The sequence below is a fragment of the Colias eurytheme genome, chromosome 6, assembly GCF_061535395.1.
Source record: "Colias eurytheme isolate Ceu_HAF_F1 chromosome 6, ilColEury1 Martin Lab GWU primary, whole genome shotgun sequence".
Classification (NCBI taxonomy): domain Eukaryota; kingdom Metazoa; phylum Arthropoda; class Insecta; order Lepidoptera; family Pieridae; genus Colias; species Colias eurytheme.
This window is the reverse complement of record NC_142985.1, coordinates 6,262,883-6,286,490: the sequence shown is the minus strand read 5'-3', so window position 1 is coordinate 6,286,490 and position 23,608 is coordinate 6,262,883. Positions and strand designations below refer to the sequence as shown.

Genomic DNA, 23,608 nt, shown 5'->3' with positions numbered 1-23,608 from the left:
AAACACGTTTTCCTTTCTTCCTGAGCGTCAGAAGCGAGTGGTCTAAGGTTTCATTTCAATTAGAAGCAAATAAATAGTTTGTACGTATGTCAGGTACGCATAAAAAAGTAAAGTCGACAATTTAACATAATTGATCAACTGTAAAGTTGTGAAATAGATAAGACTTATATTCCACACAATTTTATGATTTAATAACCGATACAAAGCGTTATTTTTACTGACCTTACCAAAATAATAGGATAGGTCTATTCTTAGCATATTTTCTAGCTGGGTTATTCGCAATCAGATTTTCATTTCGTTACCATTCCCGCGTCATTATTGGGAAATAAAAATGTTCATCACGCATATAAGCAGCGTGGGTTTCGCGGTACTTTTTCAATAACCCAAGCTCGGGACCTAATGGCCGCCAGATGGCAAGTTGAGCAAAGTGATGCTATCAAAAAGCGGTTGCGTCGGTTATCGGAGCACTTTGCGCTTTCACCCTGACGAGGGTCAACTTACATGTGTACATCCTCAGATTCGGCTCGAAATACCACATTTCTTCATTATCTTATCTACACACCACACCCAATACATAACAATTAACGAGGCGATTCAAATATCTTAGCCGCTTAAGACTAGAGCGCGTAGTATTACCCGCACTTGGGTATAATGCGATTATTTTAAATGTACTTCATAATTTTTCAGCTCGACATTTCTAACGTTTAACGCTGTATATAAATGTGGCATTTAAAATATAAGGTAGTGAACATTATATTTTAAATATTCGCTGACTTTCTTGCTTTTAAGTGAAAAATCTATGGAAACAAAAGATGATTTTGAAAAAAATTTGGCGCTCTTTGGCATACGAGTTAAATTGAAATAGGTCCCTGATTGAGTTAATGAAACTTTAACGTTTGTAACAAAACGAATTGACTAAATAAACTAATTTTAAAAGAAAATTTATAAAATAAAGCGAATAATTCGTGGTATTTCTAATCCGTTGCATTACATCACCATCTATTCAATTTTATTAAAATTTCAGTCGTAATACAATATCAAAAATCAACTACTAGATAAAGGTTCTTAAAGAATTTGAATATAATATAACTACTGTGAGTAAAGTGCATCATCAAGTTAAAGTGAATTACGTTCACAACATCTAGCTGAAGCGTCTCGTGACTCGTCTACTGTAATATTTTCCGCAACAAGCTACTTTTTCCCTTCTTAGCGGATTCTTTTAAGCATAATTCTATTAGGCGTCACAGTCGTGTCATAGTTCACGGAGCGGAGCAGCTCCGAGTTCATAAAATGCTACAACAAAAGACCTTTGCGCTGAACGTTTATGCTACTTTATTTGAATAAATTTTCTTAAATAAAAGCACCGTTTTAGCTACCCGCATGCATTGTTATTCAGTCGACGAGTCTGAGGCGCGCGCCCCTTAGCTTATCGTCGACCCCCAGCCGTTGTAAATTAAATAAATATACATCTAATGAGCGGAAATACAATGCATGAATAAGTTGAATAATTGCTCCATCCTGTACCTCACTTGAATTTTCTTTGAACGTTGATCCATAAAATGTTTGTGATGGAGGCAATAGTAATTGCTATTGCAAGTAGACGCAGGTAGTTATAAGAAGTCTAATTTTTAATTTTATTAATCGGAAAGGAAATTGTACAGCAGTGTTTTAAAATAATATCGAATATTTTATTCATAATAATATTTTTAATACAATTTGCGTAGGACTTTACAAATATAAGAAACAATGGATGTTACCTGAATGAATCGTATAACAGTTTTTATTAAACGAAAAACAATAATTGCTATGAACGCAGGTAAAAGTTTGTTTTGTTCGTTGTTTCATTTTTTTTGTTTGAGTATGAATACAGGTTTAGTATGCGGGCTGAATTGTTACATTTAAATAGCATTATTTGCTTTGTTTATATAATATATTTATCGCTAAGTAATGGAAATTTAATAATTTAGACTAAATGACTAAAAAATCTATATTTCACCCAGAAATTTTTATTATCTATATTTCATACAGAATTATGATGTATTAAATTTTTATTGGAAGAGGAACTAAATTTATTTCAATTTAGTGTTAATAGTGGCGTCAGTATGAGAGCGCAAGCAAAGTCCTTGCGGTAAGATTAAATTTGCCCCAGACATTTATGTTTAACTATTTTACTTCAACACCGCTCATAGAGAATACAACGGTTCTTTTAGTTTACTTTAAATAAAAGTATTTGCATACTTTGTTTCGAGTTACAACAAATTCAATACGACACAAGAGCCTTTCATTGTATTATTTATCATCAATCGTATTCAACAAAGGGTGGATGAATTCATTGTCACTATTGTGGGAGCTCTGCACGGTCAAACGCGGCGCAGACAAATAAGAACAGCCGTGAGCTCCATGTATAGAAGGATAGGAGACATGAGCTCTTATATTCTTGTACATTGATCTGGGAATGTACGGCTTGTTTCCTCTGAACAGAGCCTTTGAAGCGGTCTGACGGGTCGGCCTTTGAGAGTTGCACGGACGCATTTTGATAGTGCTATCGATTTGAATTACTCTGAATAGATTTTTAGTTCGCTCGTCCGTTGCATTGGTGTAGTGTTTTTATTTTTCCGGTTGAACAGCATAACATCGCGTCCAATTCCTGTTTTGTCGTTGTTTATTGTCATTTAAAGTATTCTAGCTGATGTCGGTTGGATGTAGGTCTATAGGTTAGGTTAAAACTAGAAAATGAAAACTGGCAAAGTCACGACCATCACGACCTACAAGCAAATTTGATTAGAATAGAGATTTCTATATTCAGCAAATTAATATATTATCAATATTATATAAAATGGTATTAATCGACATTCTATTTGTCTTTTGGCTCATGACCCCGTCCCGCTTGCGAAGGCAGAGCGTTCGAGAATTTCAATTTAGGAGAAGAATGTGCGTACATAACGTGTGGCCCGAGATATTTTGATAGGACATGTTCTCCGTGAATAAATCTTTTTAATCGTGTTAAAACTTTTAATAGTGTATTTAATATATGATAATGCCATCGCGGCGTATAATTTCCTTCTAACGGCGGCTTATTCATTAGACCCGCAAAGAGCATGCGGTTGACTTTAATTCGGTATTCTATCACTAGTTATATTTATGTTTACTTATTATCTTTATTGTTTTCATAAGTTTCTTACCTAAAATAACCAGATAAAAATACTTATTTCTAATTTATTTGTCTGTATTGATGGAGATGAATCGATAGAGACAAAACATGACAGAAGTAAGGTTGTATAGTGTTATTAGATTAAAGATGGACTTTTCAATGCTGTATTTTATTACCTAGAGAAACAGAAAATTCCGTTTGATAAATGACAAACTATATTAAGTGCATTATGAAATTCCGACTGTGTGGAAAATAAAACATGTCTGTAACGCTAGCACGAAGCTTGCTAGCTCATATTTGAAATATAACTATTAAAGTACATAATAACATAACAAGGTGCATTGTTACCATCGCATCATAAACGGGATAATATAATTTTTATCAGATTGAAATCGAAATTACGGCCGTACACAGCGAGCAAGAGCAAATGAAACAGCCAGTTAAAATGAACGAACTAAATATATATAAATATGTAAAGATAAGCTTGTTTTCATAAGCCATATCAAATTCATTACGACAATAAACTCCCAAATGTATTTACAAGGGATCACGTCATGAATAAATTTCGTCAACGGAAAGTTTGATGCGTGAAATAGCGGTGCCAACTTAGACAAAGCTTTAAAATTGAGTATATTTATGCGAGTTTTCATCACATTGTACGACAAATTGCTCGTTTATACGTGGGAATCGGTGTACAGATAGCCTTATGGTTTATTATCATCAAACTTAATATGTTATATTATGAGGAACAAAATAGGCCAGTTCTGCTGAAATCTTTTTTTATAGTCACGCATTTTTAACAGGCTTCGTATGCTTGTGTGTATCTGACTCCTTGATTCGATATCGACTCACTTTAAACGGACAGATTTGGGACAAATGAAGTCAATATTTTTACACTTATTTGGGACCGGTGCCAAAACAATAATTCCATGAGTTTATCTTACTAAAGGGTGTTTTTTATTATGTTATATATTTATTGTACGCATATTAAAAACAATATTAGAATAATTATTCCATGAACATTTTGCACGCAGTACGTGTTGTCCACTTTGCCCGGGTATAAAGTGTCCAATATACATTGGCCTCGCCTGTTATAAACTATTTGTAACCTAAAATATGCATTCACCCAGAACCGTTCATCCATGTAGGATATTATATTCACAACCTTATTTTTATTAAGATTAAAAATATTCAAGACATTAAAGCACTCCGCTATCATTACCTCTCCGAAGATAAAATTCATATCGTGCCGCGATTCAAGATACCGTTTACATCTACAGATCCAATTATCCATAACAATTTTACATCTCGTAAACTCGTTTGTCACATTTCGCAGTTACGGCTCTATAAACGCAATAGGCGAAATAAAAATATTGGAAGTCCGAATTCGGTGCTTGTTTCTAATAAACAAAATCGTCGGTGAGAATGGTGTGCAGTAGATAAAACCCTTATGGGCGGCGGACAAGTGACGACGGTCACGTTTTTAATTACCTCAGCCTCATCCGTAATGTGTCAACTGAACTCTAATGTCTACACGGGATCCGACTCACGAAACTTTCGATAAAGTATATTTGTAGACGTCGATTCATTAATTAAGTAGGAATATTCCGGTGTTGCAATGACTGGAAAATATTCAAAGCTCATTCAGCGTCCTTTAAAGAAATTACTTTGCACAGTATTTTAAAAGTAACTAACTGATATTTTAATTTTGTTTTCATGTTATTTTAGATGCAAATCTTTGCTCATATTATGATTGATCGTGTCTTGTATATTATATCATTTTAAATTATGTATTAATTATCCGACTAGCATTATGACAGTATTATTAAGCTTCTTGCTCCAGCCCCGCCCAAATTTTCTATAAGTTTTTCATATTTAAACAGGTTCCTTATTCAAGTAAAAATTTGTCTCTACTACACACCGTTCTTGAAATCAATAAATCCATGTAGCAGCTAATATTACGAAATACAATCAGAAATAAAAACGAATCAAACAATTCGATCGACGACTTTATGTCTCGAACCTTTCTTGAACCGCTTTCACAAAGTTAAAAGAACATAGCTGAAGGCAACTAAAAGTCTTAAATATACTTAGCAGTGAGTTTAAAAGCGGATAAAGCATTAAACGCAACAGACTGACGCAAAATATGCTGTTATGAGGCGTCGGGACGTTTAACTATTTCACAGATTATTTGTGTAACTTTGCCGGGAAATTTTCAAGAAAAAAGTTTTTTATTCAAGCCTTGGATAAGTTATTAAAAATTCTGTTTGCAGGATAACTATTTGTTTGAATGTTGAATTAAATTGTTGCTTACTTCTCTAGGGTTACTTTCAGGAAAGTCTAATATTAATTTATAATATTTTTCTGAATAGTAAGCAAAGACCAAACTTGAATAAAACATAAAAAAAGACTCTCATATCAGCTGAAACATTATTATTATGCAACAAATTTGCAAAACAAAGTAAAAAAGGCGAAAATAAAAGCGTTGATAACAGAGACAGAACAGATTATTATTATTTAATTTTGACATAATAAGAGGAATTTCCAAAGTAAAACTTTCTGTAGACAACAGATAATTTCATTTTATAACAATCACTAATTCAATTTTGTGTACTAAAACTTTGTTACTAAAACTGTATTTTATATTCGAGATTCCTCGTGACAGAATAGAGCCTTTCAATAAACCATTGTTAAATTTCTCGTAAAGGAAAGGGCTTTTAAACAATACATTATGGCTTATGAGCCACAGCACTATAGGCTAAAGGCAAAATTTTAATTCTCATATGCATTTCACGCAATCTTTCACTGTCACGCGCCACCAAGTCAAGAGGGTAATAAATAAAATAGCTCCCCTTTCTATATTTTAACATAAAAAACGCGTCCCATCCGCAATCTGCATGTTTATGAGTAAATATTCTATAAACATGCCGAAAGGCGGTACGACATAGTGAAGCTGGGGCAGCAATACTCTGGATTGCATGCAAATAAGATAACAGTCATAAATACTAGCTTTGTTTCCGCGTCTGTCTCCTACACCGACCCCACACGGAATCACGAGTTCGTTGAACTCGATAATGTAAAATCATCTATGCTTTTTATAGAACATTTTGTTTGTCAATTATTATTTGCTGGGTCATTATTTAATGTTCTTTGGTAAGTCACAGGGGAAGGATTGCTCATCAGATAAGTCCAAACAGAACGGCTCATTGACTCGCTGATTAATTACAAGAAAAACCGTAGTGACATTTTGATGGAAAAATTACGCGACGTAAGCACCACCAGCTAATAGGCTCCGGTAATAACTTTTTTAATGTATTAAATTTATATGCATTATGAGAAGTTCTTTTACCAAAAATAAAATGGATTCAGAGAAAAGGTTCGCTCAAAGTTATCACGTCCATGCTAACTCGTGTACTTAAATTATCCTAGTATGTTGTATTTCGCGTTCTGCAGACTCCTAAGTAGGGATTTGGAAAAGGTGGCAATAAGATATGCAAGCCCTTTTTCCTTTGTCGGCCACTCGCAACGTGAGCGGAATCTCCGTGCCAGCGCGTGTGATTTTCTAACTCATATGCAAAGAATTCAAGAGGTGTAGCGTTCACGACGAAATCGTAAAAGTGTTTGTTTACGCATTCATACGCTCGCAGCGAGGTGAGCTTTTTGTACATTAGTTTTTAAGGGTGCTCCAATAAAATTCAAATATATCGGATGGCACAATGTATTCTCGAAATAATACGAGGCCCCGTTTATTATAGACAGTCAAATTTGTATGATAGCGTAAAGGTAAGGGCGGGCGGGATGGCGAGGTCGAATAGCCGCATCATTGTGTGGGCCAGCCACGGGCGCGCGATTACAATGCCAGCACTGTGACATTTTCGCTAATGGTTTCAGGGTAGGCACAATAAAATGACAATACGACGCAAGATAAGGTGGCGAGTGAAAATTTTACAGCGAGATTAATTTAATTTCTCTGTTTGCAAGTAAACACGGTCTGCTGATCTCGCCGCTTGTTTTGGTAGTTTAAGCACATTTCTAATCTACTGTTTGCAAACACAAAATTTTATTCGAACCATGGAAGGGTTTGCGGAAACAAATTTAAGTGTCTATTGATACTGGAAGTTTATTTTTGGTTTATAATTGTGAAGGATCATACTGTATTGATATATTTTGGTATCAATTTTACCATGAATTCGGGATTAAAATAGCAATTTATGAAACATGTAAAATGAATTCAGAATGAATAAAAGCATAAATAACAAAAGTAAGTTCGAAATAAAATCGTAGTACACAATTTTTCTATCAAAATAACAACGAATGAATCAACGAAAATCTTAATGTTTATGATGGTTAGGATATCAAGCGTGTTTTTATAGAAAGCCGTGACCCGTGGACCGCTTTTCAATGAGTACTGCGAGAACCTGCACTTTCAGTCCTGAAAGGGTTCATCCGTGTCACGCTAACGTGTTTTTATTTTTATTCGAGGGTAAATTTGTCTGAGAGATTCGCAACTATTATTGTCTGATGTGTTTTTCTTTGAAACTACCAATATAGAATAGAATAGGAGAGGATATTTTTTATGTCATTTATTTATTTCAATGTTAATTCAAACTAAACAATTTCACAAACAAATCAACTCATCAAAAGTTTAATGAAATCCAATACAAAATAATTAAAACAACAACAAAAGCTTGCATTGTGGTATTGTGGTTTTCTTAAACAAACTATTTCGTCAAAACTCAACGAATTAATTATTTCGGTAAACAGGTATCTATTTAAATGTGTGCACTCTACACAATAAAACATAGTTTAGTTATATTTTTAAAATGTCATAGAAAATATCTTTGAAAAATCTAAAACCAAAGCTTTATCTTTATTACCTGACCTATAAGACTGTATGGTCAAATAAAGGTTAATTGAAGCTATTCCATAGAACCAAGCCACTAAATAATATTAATTGTTTTAATTTCGCGAAGATATTTCCACTACCATATCTTTCGTTAATCGTATTCTAAGCGCTGGTACCTCGAGCACGAGGTCGGTAGAAAAGCGTGAAATTGAAGCCATGCTATATTCCAATGTGCACAAATAGTTCCAATTTTAGTATAAGGTAATTTTATTTTTATCGAAAATGCGCATTTATACTGTATAAACAAGCTGTAACGATAAGTATTATATTTTCGGACTATACTAATATTCGAAATTATAAGTCAGGTTCAATGTTTTATATTTTTTTAATAGGTACTCAAATTATTAAACGTCATAAGTTTTATAGTTTGAATTCAGTTAATCGTTTCGTAATATGAAGTAAGTACACCAAATTTTTTTTCTTATTTCTCTCATTTTAATAATTTATCTCGATGCTTGTATTCCTAGTAATTCTGTCTGGTTTTGGTCCCGATAATGATTTCATACGTTTATAAATTACTAATACAAAAGAAATAGGATTCATGTTAGTTTTACAAGTAGTCAATACCATAATGTATTTTCCACCAATCTTTTATTGAGATTGGGTAAACATTCTATTGTGATGATTTTAATTAAGCAAAACGCAGACGAGCTTAAATAAAAACTTTTTTTTTGTTTACCTCTAGTGCTATGCTAATAAAAATATTTCAGTTAAAACTGGAGTTGGCGTACGTCCATCCATCTTGGCAGTTGGATAGACAGATGGCCACACAGAATGAATTTATACCAGAAGGTATATTACTTACGTGTTGAATATTTCAAACATAAAACTTTGAATTCCCATTTCATATTATCCTTATTTAAATCAGGGCATGATGTGAGATGAAGAACATAATCCAAACGAAAGTTTATCGATGTGATATAGTCCGGGATACATCGCCCATTTTTGCAAGTGATTACTATCAAGCTAATTTTTCGTGAGTAGCTTTATTTTGATGAGATGCCCAATAATTTCATGTACGAAACTCTCGATTGTGGTAGTTTACAGAGGTAACAAGGATAAAAATTTTTGATTTGACGGTTCTCAAATATTTATTACGCAATTTGTAGGACAATATGTCTGTTGAATTATATAAGTATTAAATAAGTGAAAATAAAAAAAATCAGCTGGTTAGTAATCATTTATGATGACTTCGTTATCGATACACATTGGAAAGGGGGACTCTTTGATCAAACCATAGATTTTGTAGGACAAATATTTTTTCGAATAATTTAGATAATTATCTTGAGATTGAACAAAAAAAACATTCAGTTAGTAATTAATATTTGAGAACCATCAAATCAAAATATTTTATCCTTGTTTCCTCTGGTAGCTACCACAATCGAGAGTTTTGTACATGAAATTATTGGGCATCTCATCAAAATAAAGCTACTCACGAAAAATTAGCTTGATAGTAATCACTTGCAAAAATGGGCGATGTATCCCGGACTAATAACAGAATATTAGAAAATAATTTTAAGTGGTTTCAAACCACGTCATTTTCCGCAATAATAGATTGAAGAGTTTGTTATTGGTAGACGTAATATTCTAAGTCCGTGGTTAGTTAAAAAAATACAATTGAATGAATGTACATGAAAAGTTTCTGAATTTAAGTTCATTGGATAATTGCATATTTAAAATGATTTACCAATAAAATTCACATGTAACACGGCCAAAATGAGAAGCCGTGAGAGCGGCCCGCCCCGCACGCGCGCCATGATGCTCAGCGTGTTACTCTTCGATGCTGGCCACTGTTACAAGCCCGTGTCATGTTTATGGTGTTCTGCTGTTCCGCCTGAGCCGCGATGAAAATATCTGAAAAAAAAATTGTTTTAGTTTTTTTGTCATTCGAATAATTTAGCTGGATGTTGTTGGTTAAACTTCAAATTTTATGAAATATGAGCGTGAAGGAAATAATTTGTTGAAGTGAAACTTCTTTATCGGAGTTGGAAAAAAATTTAGTGTAATATTTTTTCGTTACGCGTGACATTTTTCCGTTACGCGCCATCTTTTTCTTATCCCTACCACGCGTGATTCGACGTTTTTCTGTAAAGTTGCATATAGGTATAGTAAATTATATTTTGAAAGAAGTTTCACTTCTTACGTGTGTACACTAGTACACTAGTTTTTAAGTTTATCTGCGCATGTTATAACATCACCACTGCTCGGATGGCGAAGGAAAACGTCATGAGGAAATCGACATGTCGAAGAATCAAAAAGTTCATCTACCGACCCGTACTTGGCGTGGTGGATTATGCCCTGTAACCTCATAGGAGGCCCGTGTACCAGCAGTGAAATCGTATATGGGCCGATGATGATGAACATTATAGAAACGATATCTTATGTGTAATTAATCTTATATGAATGTAGTTGCTAAATAAAATATATTTGAAATCATTATATTTTTTTATGCCCAAACATTAAATTACATTCACAAGACTTTGAGCTTTGATTAACAAATAACAAAGGCGATATCGTTGTATTTTAAGGACTTCTCTGAATAACCACTTAATGAGTTAAATACCCACGTTCTCAACAAGCCATTTTAAAATATACGGGCATGCCATTTTGTTCGAAATACATGAATTAATTAATGAATATCCTTTATTTATACTTACTCAAAATAATAAGGAGAAAGTACTTATTTAAATTGACGAAATGATGGCATACTTAAACTATACTTTGCATTTTATAAACTGGACATTTATAAATGCAAAATAGTAGGGTAGTTGTTCATTTAAACAAGTTGTTATTGTTTAAAATTTATAGTTACACCCTTTCAAACCTGTTCAATTTCGCAGTTGGCATTTATATTCATGATTTTCTCTTTCTTTTTTATTCTAAGCTCATGTGTGTCATGATCAAAGTACATACAACAAAAATAATCTATATGGAACAAGTTTTGTCTCTATTATTCCTTCAGGTTATAAAGAGACATTTAATATTTTAACCCGATATTTTGCATACATTTTAATGTACTGTAATAAATCAATTACGATTAGCGAAACAGGAACGGAATGTAAAGTCTGAATTTGGCTGGACATACGTGAAAACAGATTAAAAGGAAACAATCCAAATCCAAAAGCAATACAACGAAAGCTTTAATATTATTATTTTTATTTGCACAGTCGGTGTCATGCCTCGTACAGTCGAATGTTTTGAAATAATATGAGAGAGTGTTATACGTGTGGTCGGCTCTAAAAGAATTTCATATCAAAGATGTCGCGCTTTTCCGACACCTACGCTTTTATCCAGTGACCGAAATGTACTAAAAGCAAAACAATTCCGGAGCAAGTCTTTGTTGTAACAGTTAATTAATTTGGCAATTAGCGATGGATAGCTCGAAGTGGGCTTATTTCTAGGTTAGCTATCTAGTTTTTGTGAATCGCAATTGTAAAATGAAAAATATATATTTTTTAATAATACGTTTTGTTGAGAAGCAATGATTATGGCATGATTTAATAAGTATAAATTTATTGCTTTACTTTTATCAGTTAATATAAATATTTTGACACCATAAAAAGGCTGTATAACTGTGAAATTTTATATTTATTTTGTTTTATATTTTATTTTATATAAAACATAATATTCATCGCGTTTTATTCGACAAATGAAGTTAGTTGTAGACAGCGTGCCGACGAAACGAAAACTTCGTTAACCCAATTTGTGTTTCGGAGTATTTGATTTCTTTGGGCAGTTAATCTTTTCTCATTACAACTGAGATTTATTTATTTTCATGTTACATTTATCGTACCTATTACGACATTATACCTTAATTTTAGTTTGTTGTATTATTTATACAACAATATGAATTTTCACTTTTACGCATTATATGAACTTGAGCTCTCCTAGACTATAATATTTATTTTAAAGTTAAAGGAAGATACAATGCAATGATGTAACTCTGTAAAGATTTGTATGAAACAATAAGTCTTTATGTCCACAGTGAGAATTGCGTTGTAATTTTTCAAAGCTATTGCATCGCTACGGAGCACGGTGGTCGGTGTACGCAGGAAGTTGTAATTAACGCCTGTAGCGCATTACGCGCTTCCCTTCCTGCCGCGTGTACATCAAGTGACATTATCGCTGTAACCCCGATGGTGCGCGATCATAAGTTACTTTAAAGTTATGCGCTCGGATAGGGTAAATTATTTCAATTTGCGAGCACTGGAAATAGTTTCCAAGTAATTAAGTTTTTAGGGTTGTTTCGCATGACTTGTTTTACTTGGCGCGTGAAGAAGTTTAAGATTTTGCATCTTTATTACTCGCGGATTGTTCGGGGTTATTTGGAATATTTAAGGCTGCAGTCTAGCAAAATTGCGTTTTCAACAAGTTATTTGACAATTTTTTCCCGGCTAATGAAATGATAAACTGATTTTTTTTTCTTGTTTATCAATTAGTGTTATATACGCAATGCGCGTGAATTTTTTCACATTTGTAAAGTTACTTTATGTTACCTTAATCAGGCCTTCAAGATAAGTCTCTTTCCCCCGAAGACATTTCGAGCTAAGTTTGTGCACTCACTACGTTGCAACCGATTACAATTTACACAATCTGATCAGCGCATTATTATCCTTATATAGTCGTTATTAAAAACTGCTGAATACAATTGCCGAAAAACTTATGATTTTCTTAATTAGAACGTTATAAATTCATTAAATTTCCCATTTTTTGCCTTACAAAATCTATTGATAAATACTGCTAAAAGTTATTTTTTCCATTAATTTATTCGAGTTGGTTGAAGACCAATGAGTATTAATCCTTTAAAAAATTTTTTTTTTGAATTTTGATAATTCTTTAAATATTAAAAAATATTTAAAATAATTAGGAAAAATCCTAGCGAATTTCTTTAGTCGCGCTCCTTGGGCCGGAGCGTTCTGACGTGTGCTCTACGCTCGATTTTCCTTCATACCGAAGTGAAAGTTGCTCTACTTCATTAAATTTAATATTTTTGTTAATTGATTATTTTTATCTTAGTTTTGTGCAAATATTCTTATTTTTAAACATTTGATTTCGATATGGAAAATAAACGAAAAAAATACGCGTGTAACTACTAGAAAAAAAATTATCTTCGAACATAAAGTTAATGAAACCAAATAGATTGCAAAGGTGATTGGCAACAATTTCTTTATTTTACGGGGTGTCAGTAAAGGGATGTATATTTCTTTAAAACTAAAGTAAGCTCATAAATTTTCTTATAATATAATTTTTTTGAAGTTCCAAAAATGTTTATTTTTCGTTTGAGAAATACGAAATATAATATAAACTTGTATTGAGAACTTGAACTTCCCAAGTTCATCCGGGGAAATCCCCATACGGGGAAAATGATTTGTTTACTCCAAAATTGATCCGAGGTGTTTTAATTTTTTCTTCTAGTCATTTTCAACGTAGCGGCATGTTGTTTGATTATTAATTTTGTAACTTAAATACAGGATGTTGGTTTTATATTCTGATCTTACAGACGCGCTGACAAATTTAGTCCGCCATTTCTAGTTTAGTCCACCAACTCTAAGTACCAATATTAAAACGAATGGATTATCATCACATCATCAAAACTCAGATTTAATGGAAGATCACAATCACATAGAAAATTCAGTGGGTGTTGAGAACTAAACAAACACAAGTAACAGAGACGCGAAGAATAAAAAAAGAGGACGAAAACGATAATTCGTTGATGCTTTCCCTTTTCGACGTATTGTTAGGGTACATCACCTATCTGCAAAAAACAAAACTGATGATTCCCAATTGCTGATTAAAAATGAAAAACAAATAATCGACAACAGTGGTGAAAATTTGCTGATCACAATGAAACATCCTTCAGTGGTAGCAGATTTACTCATTTAAAATGTATCGGTGAACAGCGTAAAGGAGAGGAGGACAGGAAAACATTATGAATGTGGATGGTGGATTGTATACAGGTTGTAATCGATAAGTATGTGCAGGCGATTATGACGTTATTATTGCAGGTATCAAAAAACTTAAAACTGATATCGAAATTACTTTACCTAATGAGCAAAATGACAATAATAACTTTTTAAAAGTATAACGAGAAATATCTAAAAAATTTACTTTATACACTCCCATATCAAAAAGGGAAAATGGGACTAGTAGAAGTTAAATGTCTAATTCCGGCAAAAGACATGAATGCGGAAGATGCGGTTAAAAAAAATTTAATATTTGAAATACAATGCAAAAAATAGCACTTTTGTCATAGATAAGAATCATGACTATTTTTTCCAAATTCAGGGACAACTAAACGTTGCAGAAGCAGAAGTCTGCTTATTTGCTGTTTGGACTGGAGTGAATCATTCGTTAAAAAAAGAATATATAAAAAAGTATGTAACGTTTAGGCAAAATAAAATGATGGACCATTATCAAGATTTTACATAAATTGCCTACTGTCAGAATTGATTGATTCGAGACTTCAGCATTCGATGCCCATCAAGGACCCATCCTATATCATTCAAGCGATTGAAAAAAAAGAGATAAATCCAGTGCAACCGATCATCAAGCATCAGAATGCTAGCAAAAGATTTATTAGGTTTATCAATATAAATCTATATATTATACATAATATAATAAATCTGTAGAAGACGCGAAGACTGACATCCGCGCGGACGGAGTCGCGGGCGGAAGCTAGTCAGAAATAAATATCTTTTGTTTTCATTTGCGTATTTTTCTATTTTATAATTTTTTAACAAAAACATTACATTTTTTTTATCATACAGGGTGTCCCACTGTTGGTATACTAAGCTCAAAGGAGGTTATAGTTTTGCATACGCTGAGTACGTAAAAAATACTTATAAAATTCCAGACGCATTTTTTTTCAAATAAATGAATTCTTAAAACTCTATGTGTACACCCATAACAAGCAACCCGCCCAACTTTGCCACCAGCACGTGAGCTATCGTTTAAGATTATGTTTTCATAGACAAAATGCTCACATTAGATAAGCGGTATATGCCGGCTGCGCGAAGCTAGAGAAGAAAACATGAATTTTCAGGAAAAATTTAGCAAAAAATTTTTGACGTAATTTTGTTGTTTAAGTATTTTTTACGTGATCAGTGTATGCAAAACTACAAGACCCTTCGCGCTTAGTATACCAAGAGTGGGACACCCTGTATATGTACAAAATTTGTTTATCCGCTTTATTAGTTAAACTGAACAACTTTCACTAAGAAACTTAGGTCGAAAAAAATGTATAGAGTTATGCATTTTGTATGGAAAGCTTATTTTTTTTATATTTCGCCCAAATTTCTTTTTAAAAGTGATCAGTTATATAAACATGAAGTTGAAGATATCAATAGAAAGTATTCGCAAATTTTGTGTACTGATAAAAAAAATCACCCGGTGTAATTTTCACGAAAATTGTTTCAAATTGTCATTTTTGGTACTTATTACGAATATTAAATTATACGAATGATTTAATTTTTAAAAATTAAGTGGAGCAACTTTCCCTTAGTACATTTGTATTATTTACATATAGGATGACAGGATGCATTTGTTTGCATTACTAGACCAAGCCCTTAAGAGGCTGGGCGCTAAGCGATTTTATAGTGGGTGTTTTTTTTAGTACTTCATGTGAATAGTAGGAAGGTACGCAGTTATAGACGTAGGAACGGCCATAATTACAGATATCTTCATCATCTCTTTATCTATACTAATATTATAAAGCTGAAGAGTTTGTTTGTTTGTTTGTTTGAACGCGCTAATCTCGGGAACTACTGGTCCGATTTGAAAAATTATTTCGATGTTATATAGCTCATTTATCGAGGAAGGCTATATGCTATATATAATCACGCTTCGACCAACAGGAAAGGAGCCACGGGGGTGAAACCGCGCGCAGCAGCTAGTATAAAATAATCTTGATTTGAATAATTTGTTTGTTTACCGGCTTACTATAAGAATACTTTTACTTAGATAAAATCTTAAAAGCGGGATTTTTAAAGGCAAGGAATCAATTACCTAATGGTAGGTATTATTAATAGAAAAACATGTCGTTGAATATTTAGAAAAATGAAAATAGCAATAGATAAAATACGTCTGTTTTTTCTACGGACGTTGTTGCAAACTAATAACCTTAGAAATACAGCAGGATCCGTGGGCTACTTTTAATTAACATTTTTACTGCTTTACTTCACAATATTTATTAGAAAATTCTGAGTCAGTAAATAAGTTTAGTTGTTTAAAATGGAAATAATGTTTCATTAGTCTGAGAAAGGTATTGTGCTGACGGCACTGTATACAACCTCTTTATATTGGAGCCAATTTACGACTGAAGTACAATTAGTGACACAATACATATTAATGTTATATGATGCCTGACCTAATATGTAACTGTAATGTGCTGACGGCACAGTATTTAATTGTTAATAATTATTATTATCATTAACCGACTTCTTTTAACCCTAGAAAGATAGTCTGCGTCAAATTGACTCCTGCGTTTTCTAAATATAGCTGTATCTTTTTAAATGTCGCGAATCCATAACTGTGCGTTTAGGACATTTCATAAGTCACTGAGAGCTACCCTATGGTATACGTGTCAATAAAGTTAATGTAACCGATTTTGAAATATAACGACTACGTGAGTCAAAATTACGCATGACTATCTTTACCGTGACTTTTAAGATTTTGACTTCTATGGTAGTTTGAATATTTTTTGGCTTATTATCACTGTATATTGTGGCTTATGTTAAAATTTTATTTTTATACATATTGAAGCAAATATAGAAAACAATTGGGGATAGAAAATTGGAAGAATATTGTATACTGGCCGCTCCTATGCAAAGCGATGAGGGTCCTTGTGAAGATACCGATAGTGAAGTAGAAGGACCACGAAATTGAAGATGACGAGCAAAGTGACACAGAAGAAGCTTTTACCGATGAGGTACAAAGCAAAGATGATATATTACATTCAAGAAAAAGGCGGAGTAGATGCATTAGACCGAATGTGTTCCGTGATGTCCTATAGTAGGAAGACAATGAGATAGCCAATGGCTTTATTTTATGGAATCATTAAAATTGCCTGCATATTTCATATTATATTTAGAGTCACAATGTTAACTACAAAGCACAAAAACATCTGAGTCAAAAAAACATGAAACATAGAAGCATGGAACTGTCTTCTTTGTTTATGCGTGGGCGTTAAGAATAACCAGCTTTGAGGAGATATTTGCGTGATAATATCTCCAATTTGTTGCCAAATGAAGTATCTGGTACATCGTAAGAAAGAACTGAGGAGGCCTGCAGTAAAAAAACGTATTTACTATACTTTTTGTCCTTCTGAAATATGACGAAAGGCAAATGCGTCCTGCAAAAATGTAACATAGTTATATGTCGTGAGCATACGTTGATATGTGCTAAAGTTGTTTCTCACTAATTTTTCATATAACTATATGTACAACATATATATAATATATGAAAAAGTCTGATAATTATGGTAAAAAATAAGTTTTTATTAGAAATAATACTTGTTACAAGAATTGTAGATTTAAAGCAGACGTTTAATGTTTTCGTTTTTTTATACGTATAAAAATAATTATAAATAAATTATTTGTAGTTTTAATTATTCTAATATAACTGAAAATATATAATAACTTACAATTTATAGAAAAACAATAATATATCTTGACTTAGAGGTAATTAAAAACATGTGTAAATTTGACGCATGACTATCTTTCCCGTACTACTCAATATGATTATCTTTCTAGGGTTAAAAGATTGTATAAATGTTTTCAACATTTATATAATTTTTTGGGACACACGCCACATGACTGCAGTATATATAGGTATTATACGTAGAAACCGAGACAGCCCGCGGCCTATGCATGGCAATAAAAAATATGGGAATGAAATTACTGCGCCTATGGGTGGAGTTTTAGATAAATCGGTACTAGTAAACAAATGTATACGACTATAGCACTTGATTATTCTGCCTCTAAAATGTTTCTTGACCATTTCCTTAAAAACGATAAAACGTAAAAATGATCACTGAAACGGATGCATTTTTTTCATTATGTGGGAAGAGACTTTTTTTTAATGTGAACAAATAACATTTCAAAGTTTTTAATTTAGAAATAGGATACGTAATTGTTTCATAATAATAATTTGATTATTAAAAGATAATAAATATTAAAGGAAAGACTGAATAGGTGTTTCCATTAAAATCTTTCAACATCTTAGAAGCGGCTCCTGAATAAAATATACTAATGTTTTTATCATAATTCAGACATCACAGAAACATCTCAAATCAAGATCAAATAAGATAACGAGTCACAAAGTTTTAAAGCAAAAGGCTTTCTATAAAAGTTCAAAGACAAATTCAATAATAACCGAAATTAGATTTACGTAATGAAAACATAAATTTGAAAGATTAAACATCAAAAGCCGCAACATTTCTAAATTACAATGCGAAATCAGCACAAAGCAGCGCGACATTAATCAGACAAATGTTGAAATTGACAAAATATACACAAATTAATGAACGATCAACCGAAAACATTTTCGATATCGTCGTGTTGGCAATTCGGTCTCATTTGTAAGAGCAGCAATTATAAACCAGCGTAATCAGTCGGCTGCCGCATGTGGCCGCGATCCCTGATTCACGGTGCTGCAATAAAGTGATTAGTACGACGGAAATGTTGGCTTTCCTCTACGTCCAAACATCGACTATATGCCGTCACTCATCAAAGCATACTAGTACTTCTGTTTTTCATATTGCTATTTTGCAGTGACGCGTTTCCATACACTTTTGTCGGACGCGAGAATTTGATGGGATATTAGTTTTGAAGTGAAAACTTCTTTAGCGGCATTGAGCACTTTTTCAGTAATGGGTATAAAATCTTAAACTCGGGTCAGGACACGTGACCTGATCGAAAAAGCGTGACGGATGGATATCAAACATGCTCAACGTTAATAATCAAGTTTTCACTTCTGCCGGCACTCACGGAGTGCAACCAGTCTTTTTTTTAGACGTAAGCTTATGGTAGAAATAATAATATTTAAAAAAATAACATTTTAAAATATAAATAAATCCAAACTATTAATTAATTAAGTCTGTTCACTATAACAATTTATACCATATGCTTCAATTAATTCAAAAGCAATTTATGGTTCGCCATTAATACTTTAACACATAAGACACACCCAAAACTTAGTTTAGAACTCACTTCTAGTTTCGGCGAGTGTCAATATTAGATAGGTTTGATATGTGTAGATGAATGTTCAAGATTGAGAGAGATCTGTAGCAATTCTGACGTAGCGAATACATCCTAATCCCTTCACTAAGTTCAGATCAAGGATAATTCCTAGTGTCACTTGTTATCTCCGTAGACGAATTTAATGTATAAACTAATATAATTAATCTCTCGCAATATGTGATAACATAATTCCTATATTGATTTAAATAATAGATACACGTGCTGCGTAGCTATAAATATACAGTAAATGTAGTAGCAGTATTTTTCGGGAAAATTCCTTAATATTAAACATCTTGTATATTAATGTATAAGGCATGCAAAGTCTTCTACGAGACATTGATATGAGAAAGTGCTTTATTCAATCACTCCGAAAATACTGAGCTTTTTAATATTAAACAGGGAGTTAGTAACTTAGATCGGTGGCTAAATTTTTGCGAGGAAAATTCACTTTTCAAAGAAATTCTGTGATTTCTAGAACTAGTACATATTAAAAATTAACTCTTTCAGTCTGGATTCATTTTTGTGTAGATTTAAATGAGAGTCTGAGTTATAATGTGTGTGTGTGAGTGTACAATATGTATTATATTATGTTATGTTACTTAATTTGTTATTTTTGTTGCTGTCATTGAAAACATGTACACTACAAAACTGATAGTCAGACAGTTTATTTTATGAAAAAGCACAATGACCATACAATAATCATGCACTATAATAAAAATTTACGAGAAATGCCACTTATAATTTCACTTCCCACTTGTTATTGTACAGCTCAGAATATATTGTATGTTTGGTATGGGTTGGGTTGAAATTGCTCATATAATATACCTACGGATATATCAAAACTATTTTCTCCGTCAATCCTTTCAAACTCCTAATCCATTTTGAAGACGCTAATCTATCCACAACTCAATGTTGCATATACTTAAATATTGCCCATATTCATTTGCTTTGCCTCTCATACTAGGTAATATTATTAATGTTAAAGTTCGTGAGAATGGATGGATTGGTGAATGGAGGCTTGTGACCTTTTCACGCAAAAAGTGTTGGTAAGATCTGTATGAAATTTGGTATGATTCATTTCAGATCAGCAAAGCTGTTTTTTACCACGCCAGCGAAGTCGTTGACTGAATGTGTCATCTTGTAACAGATCATTAAAAAATGTAGTGACTTCGATTGAATACGTGGATAAGATAAAATATGTCATTAGACAAAAATTATAAAATAAAATAATTTAAACGATACTTTATTAAAATATTGAACATGAGTAGAACCGCCAACACTACCTGTTCTGATAAAACAATAAAGCACTCATGTTCTTGCATAGCAGCGTTTACAGGGTCATCCTGTAATTAATGTCAACACGGACAACGTAGGTCTAATGAATAGCGGGTGTGACATGTCGCGCAAAAACTGGTCCGTCATGCAACACGCGGCTACAGAGAGGAATAACCCAGTTGGTATAAGGCTACGGTTCCACCAGAGATGTGCGAGGAAGCGTGCGAGGGATGTCTTTGTAAATAATCAATAGAATCGCTTCATTTACCTCACCTTGGTCAGCATAGCTCTAATTGAAACGGCTCAGCGGTGCTAGATTTTTGCGCATATAAAACAAGAGCTGAAAGATATTATGTGCGAGGGATATTTACGAGGGATATGTGCGAGGTAAGTCGCACAGCTTTCAAATTCAAATGATTTATTATGATTCAAAGGTTATAAGGGTAATTACAAGCTAAGGTGGACCCCCACAAATTTGCACAGCACAGCTAGACATCTTCGCACGACACATATCCCTCGCAAATTTCTGGTGGAAACGCAGCCTAAGCCGAGCGAAATTCTAGATGTCAAAATGATAGGCACATATTGGCTAGCTATTGATTTTCGACGGACACTCACTGACGCTGCGATTTTATTTTCGTTGGGCCCATTTTGACGACAATGAATAATGGAGACGTATTTCATTGGTGTTTGCTTGAATAGATTGTAACATGTCGTGTTTGTTGTGTTAGGTTTAGCGAGGTTATTGTTTGTACTGCCGGATTTAGTTTAATGAATGCAACTTTATTGAGTTTTCATTTTAAAATTGATTTAATATGTAAGTTATGAAGAAAGTAGAATATATGCAACTAAATCTAAGTCGCTGAAGAAATGTATTATGAAATTTTATGCATATTATTAACGCAAATAACGAATTAAATAACAAAGATACTTAGCGGTTTAATGTAAATTGATTATCTTAAATTTATAATAATTCAAAATATATATTGTTTTAAACAATTTATCTACCTTAGGATCATTCACGATCCATTAAATCTCATACGAATATTCTTAAACTAACATAACATATTTTCCCTTTTTTCCCAAAACATATAGGAAATATTCCACCTTATTGTAAATCAACGTATTCATTCTTATAATTTACGAGCTGTTTCTAACCCTTTGTTGGAAGGTAATGGATGCGTCAGCAGATATCAGACTACCGTCTTTAAATTACTCACCGTTCAGGAAACGTAACCTCACTTACCTGCGAATCCACTTAGCTGTAATTTACACACTATTAAGATAAGGGATAACCTAATAAAAATCACATAAATCACTGTATTGTACGTACATTTTGAGAGTGATAACGCTTTATTTCGGATTTTGAAGATTGTGTTTAGGATAAGGAACTCGAATTTGTTATGTAAAAAATTGTCATCTTAGACTTTGTTTGTCTGGATCTGTGTGGGCGTTATATCATAGAAGCCAAATTACATATGAGCATTAATCTTGAAATATAATATCGATGTTAATAATCTTATATATAAAAATGAATCGCAAAATGTGTTGGTAAGCGCATAACTCGAGAACGGCTGAACCGATTTCGATAATTCTTTTTTTATTATATTCCTTGAAGTACGAGGATGGTTCTTATGTAGAGAAAACGTAAATATTATGTACCACGGGCGAAGCCGGGGCGGACCGCTAGTATTTGATATAAACGTAAATACAAACCGCTTATATTATTTACAATCTCGTTCACACAGATTTCATCTACGTCTGAGGAGTCAAAGAGTGACTACGCACTATTAATATGTTCTGCCTCTCAGGCCTATTCGTTTTGTTAGGCTGGGTTATTAATCCGTGTCCACGCTCGATTTGAAACGAAAAAAAAAGCGTGGGTTTTTTTTCAAGTCTTACAATATGAAATAGGGAAAGTTTTAATAATGCTAAAGTACACTGGTGAGCGGGTATGTTACATACGAAACGTCTGCCATAATCAATTTAGTATTTAAAATAAAAAGCAATGATTTGTATTACTGGCTCAAAGAGGGTCTATTGTGCCTATTTTTATAGTATAAAACGTCAGAGGTAACTTGTATGGCCCAACATTATATGAATCTATTTTAGGCCAACCCAATATATTATACTAGCTGCTCCGCGCGGTTTCACCCCCGTGGCTCCAACCCTGTTGGTCGTAGCGTGATAATATATAGCCTATAACCTTCCTCGATAAATGGGCTATCTAACACCGAAAGAATTTTTCAAATCGGACCAGTAGTTCCCGAGATTAGCGCGTTCAAACAAACAAACAAACAAACAAACTCTTCAGCTTTATAATATTAGTATAGATGTATACCGCATATTTAGCCTAACAGATTTAAAAAATAATTTCACTTGTGTAACATTTCATTACAGCCAAAATATGATATAATTTTAATTAACCTATTTATAAAAATTTGAAAGGGAATTTAAATGAAGGAATGCGTAATAACCTCGAAGGGCGGTATTTTTTACCAAAAGCTTAAAAATTTCCGTATACACAGACACTCATACAGAAAATGAATGGAATATTGAATTATGTTGGTCCTCATTTTTTATAAAACTGACGAAGCTTCTTGTTAGGCTCTCAAGAAGCTTTTAACTTAATGAACAACTTAGAAAATGTATTGACTCTTTTGCAGCGCATTTTTATATTATGACACTCAGTTTATTGTACGTTTATAAGATATATTTCTGTTATGATTACTTTTACGTGGCATAATAGATATAAAATTAATTGAAATACACGGAAGATAATATTTTCCTATTTAAGTTTACCACTTAGTGTAATCTCTTCGTAGCATTTATTTAATCTCTTGTAGGATAATTCTTATTTTACTTTTAATAATGGTAACGTAAATAAATGTTTATAAAAAGTGCTTTAAAAAACTGTGAGGGTAACGGTTAATATAAAACTCTCTCTCTCTCGATCCATGCATGTTTTATTGTATTGAAAATAAAAATACTTTGAATTAATATAATTTTTTTGTACTTTGGACCATCAAATCTATATTA

The 23,608-nt window shown here is 32.8% G+C and overlaps 1 protein-coding gene across 2 annotated transcripts in view; it reads right to left on the bottom strand.

Annotated features, from left to right (window-relative positions):
* Positions 1–23,608, bottom strand: part of LOC149907699 (lachesin-like) — a 54,514-nt gene that overhangs the window by 25,138 nt on the left and 5,768 nt on the right. For both annotated transcript variants that reach the window (XM_090102741.1, XM_090102742.1), the window contains exon 2: positions 9,745–9,911. In XM_090102741.1, the coding sequence (XP_089958867.1) occupies positions 9,745–9,814 (70 nt within the window). In that variant the 5' untranslated portion in view covers positions 9,815–9,911. The remainder of the gene's footprint in view (positions 1–9,744; positions 9,912–23,608) is intronic.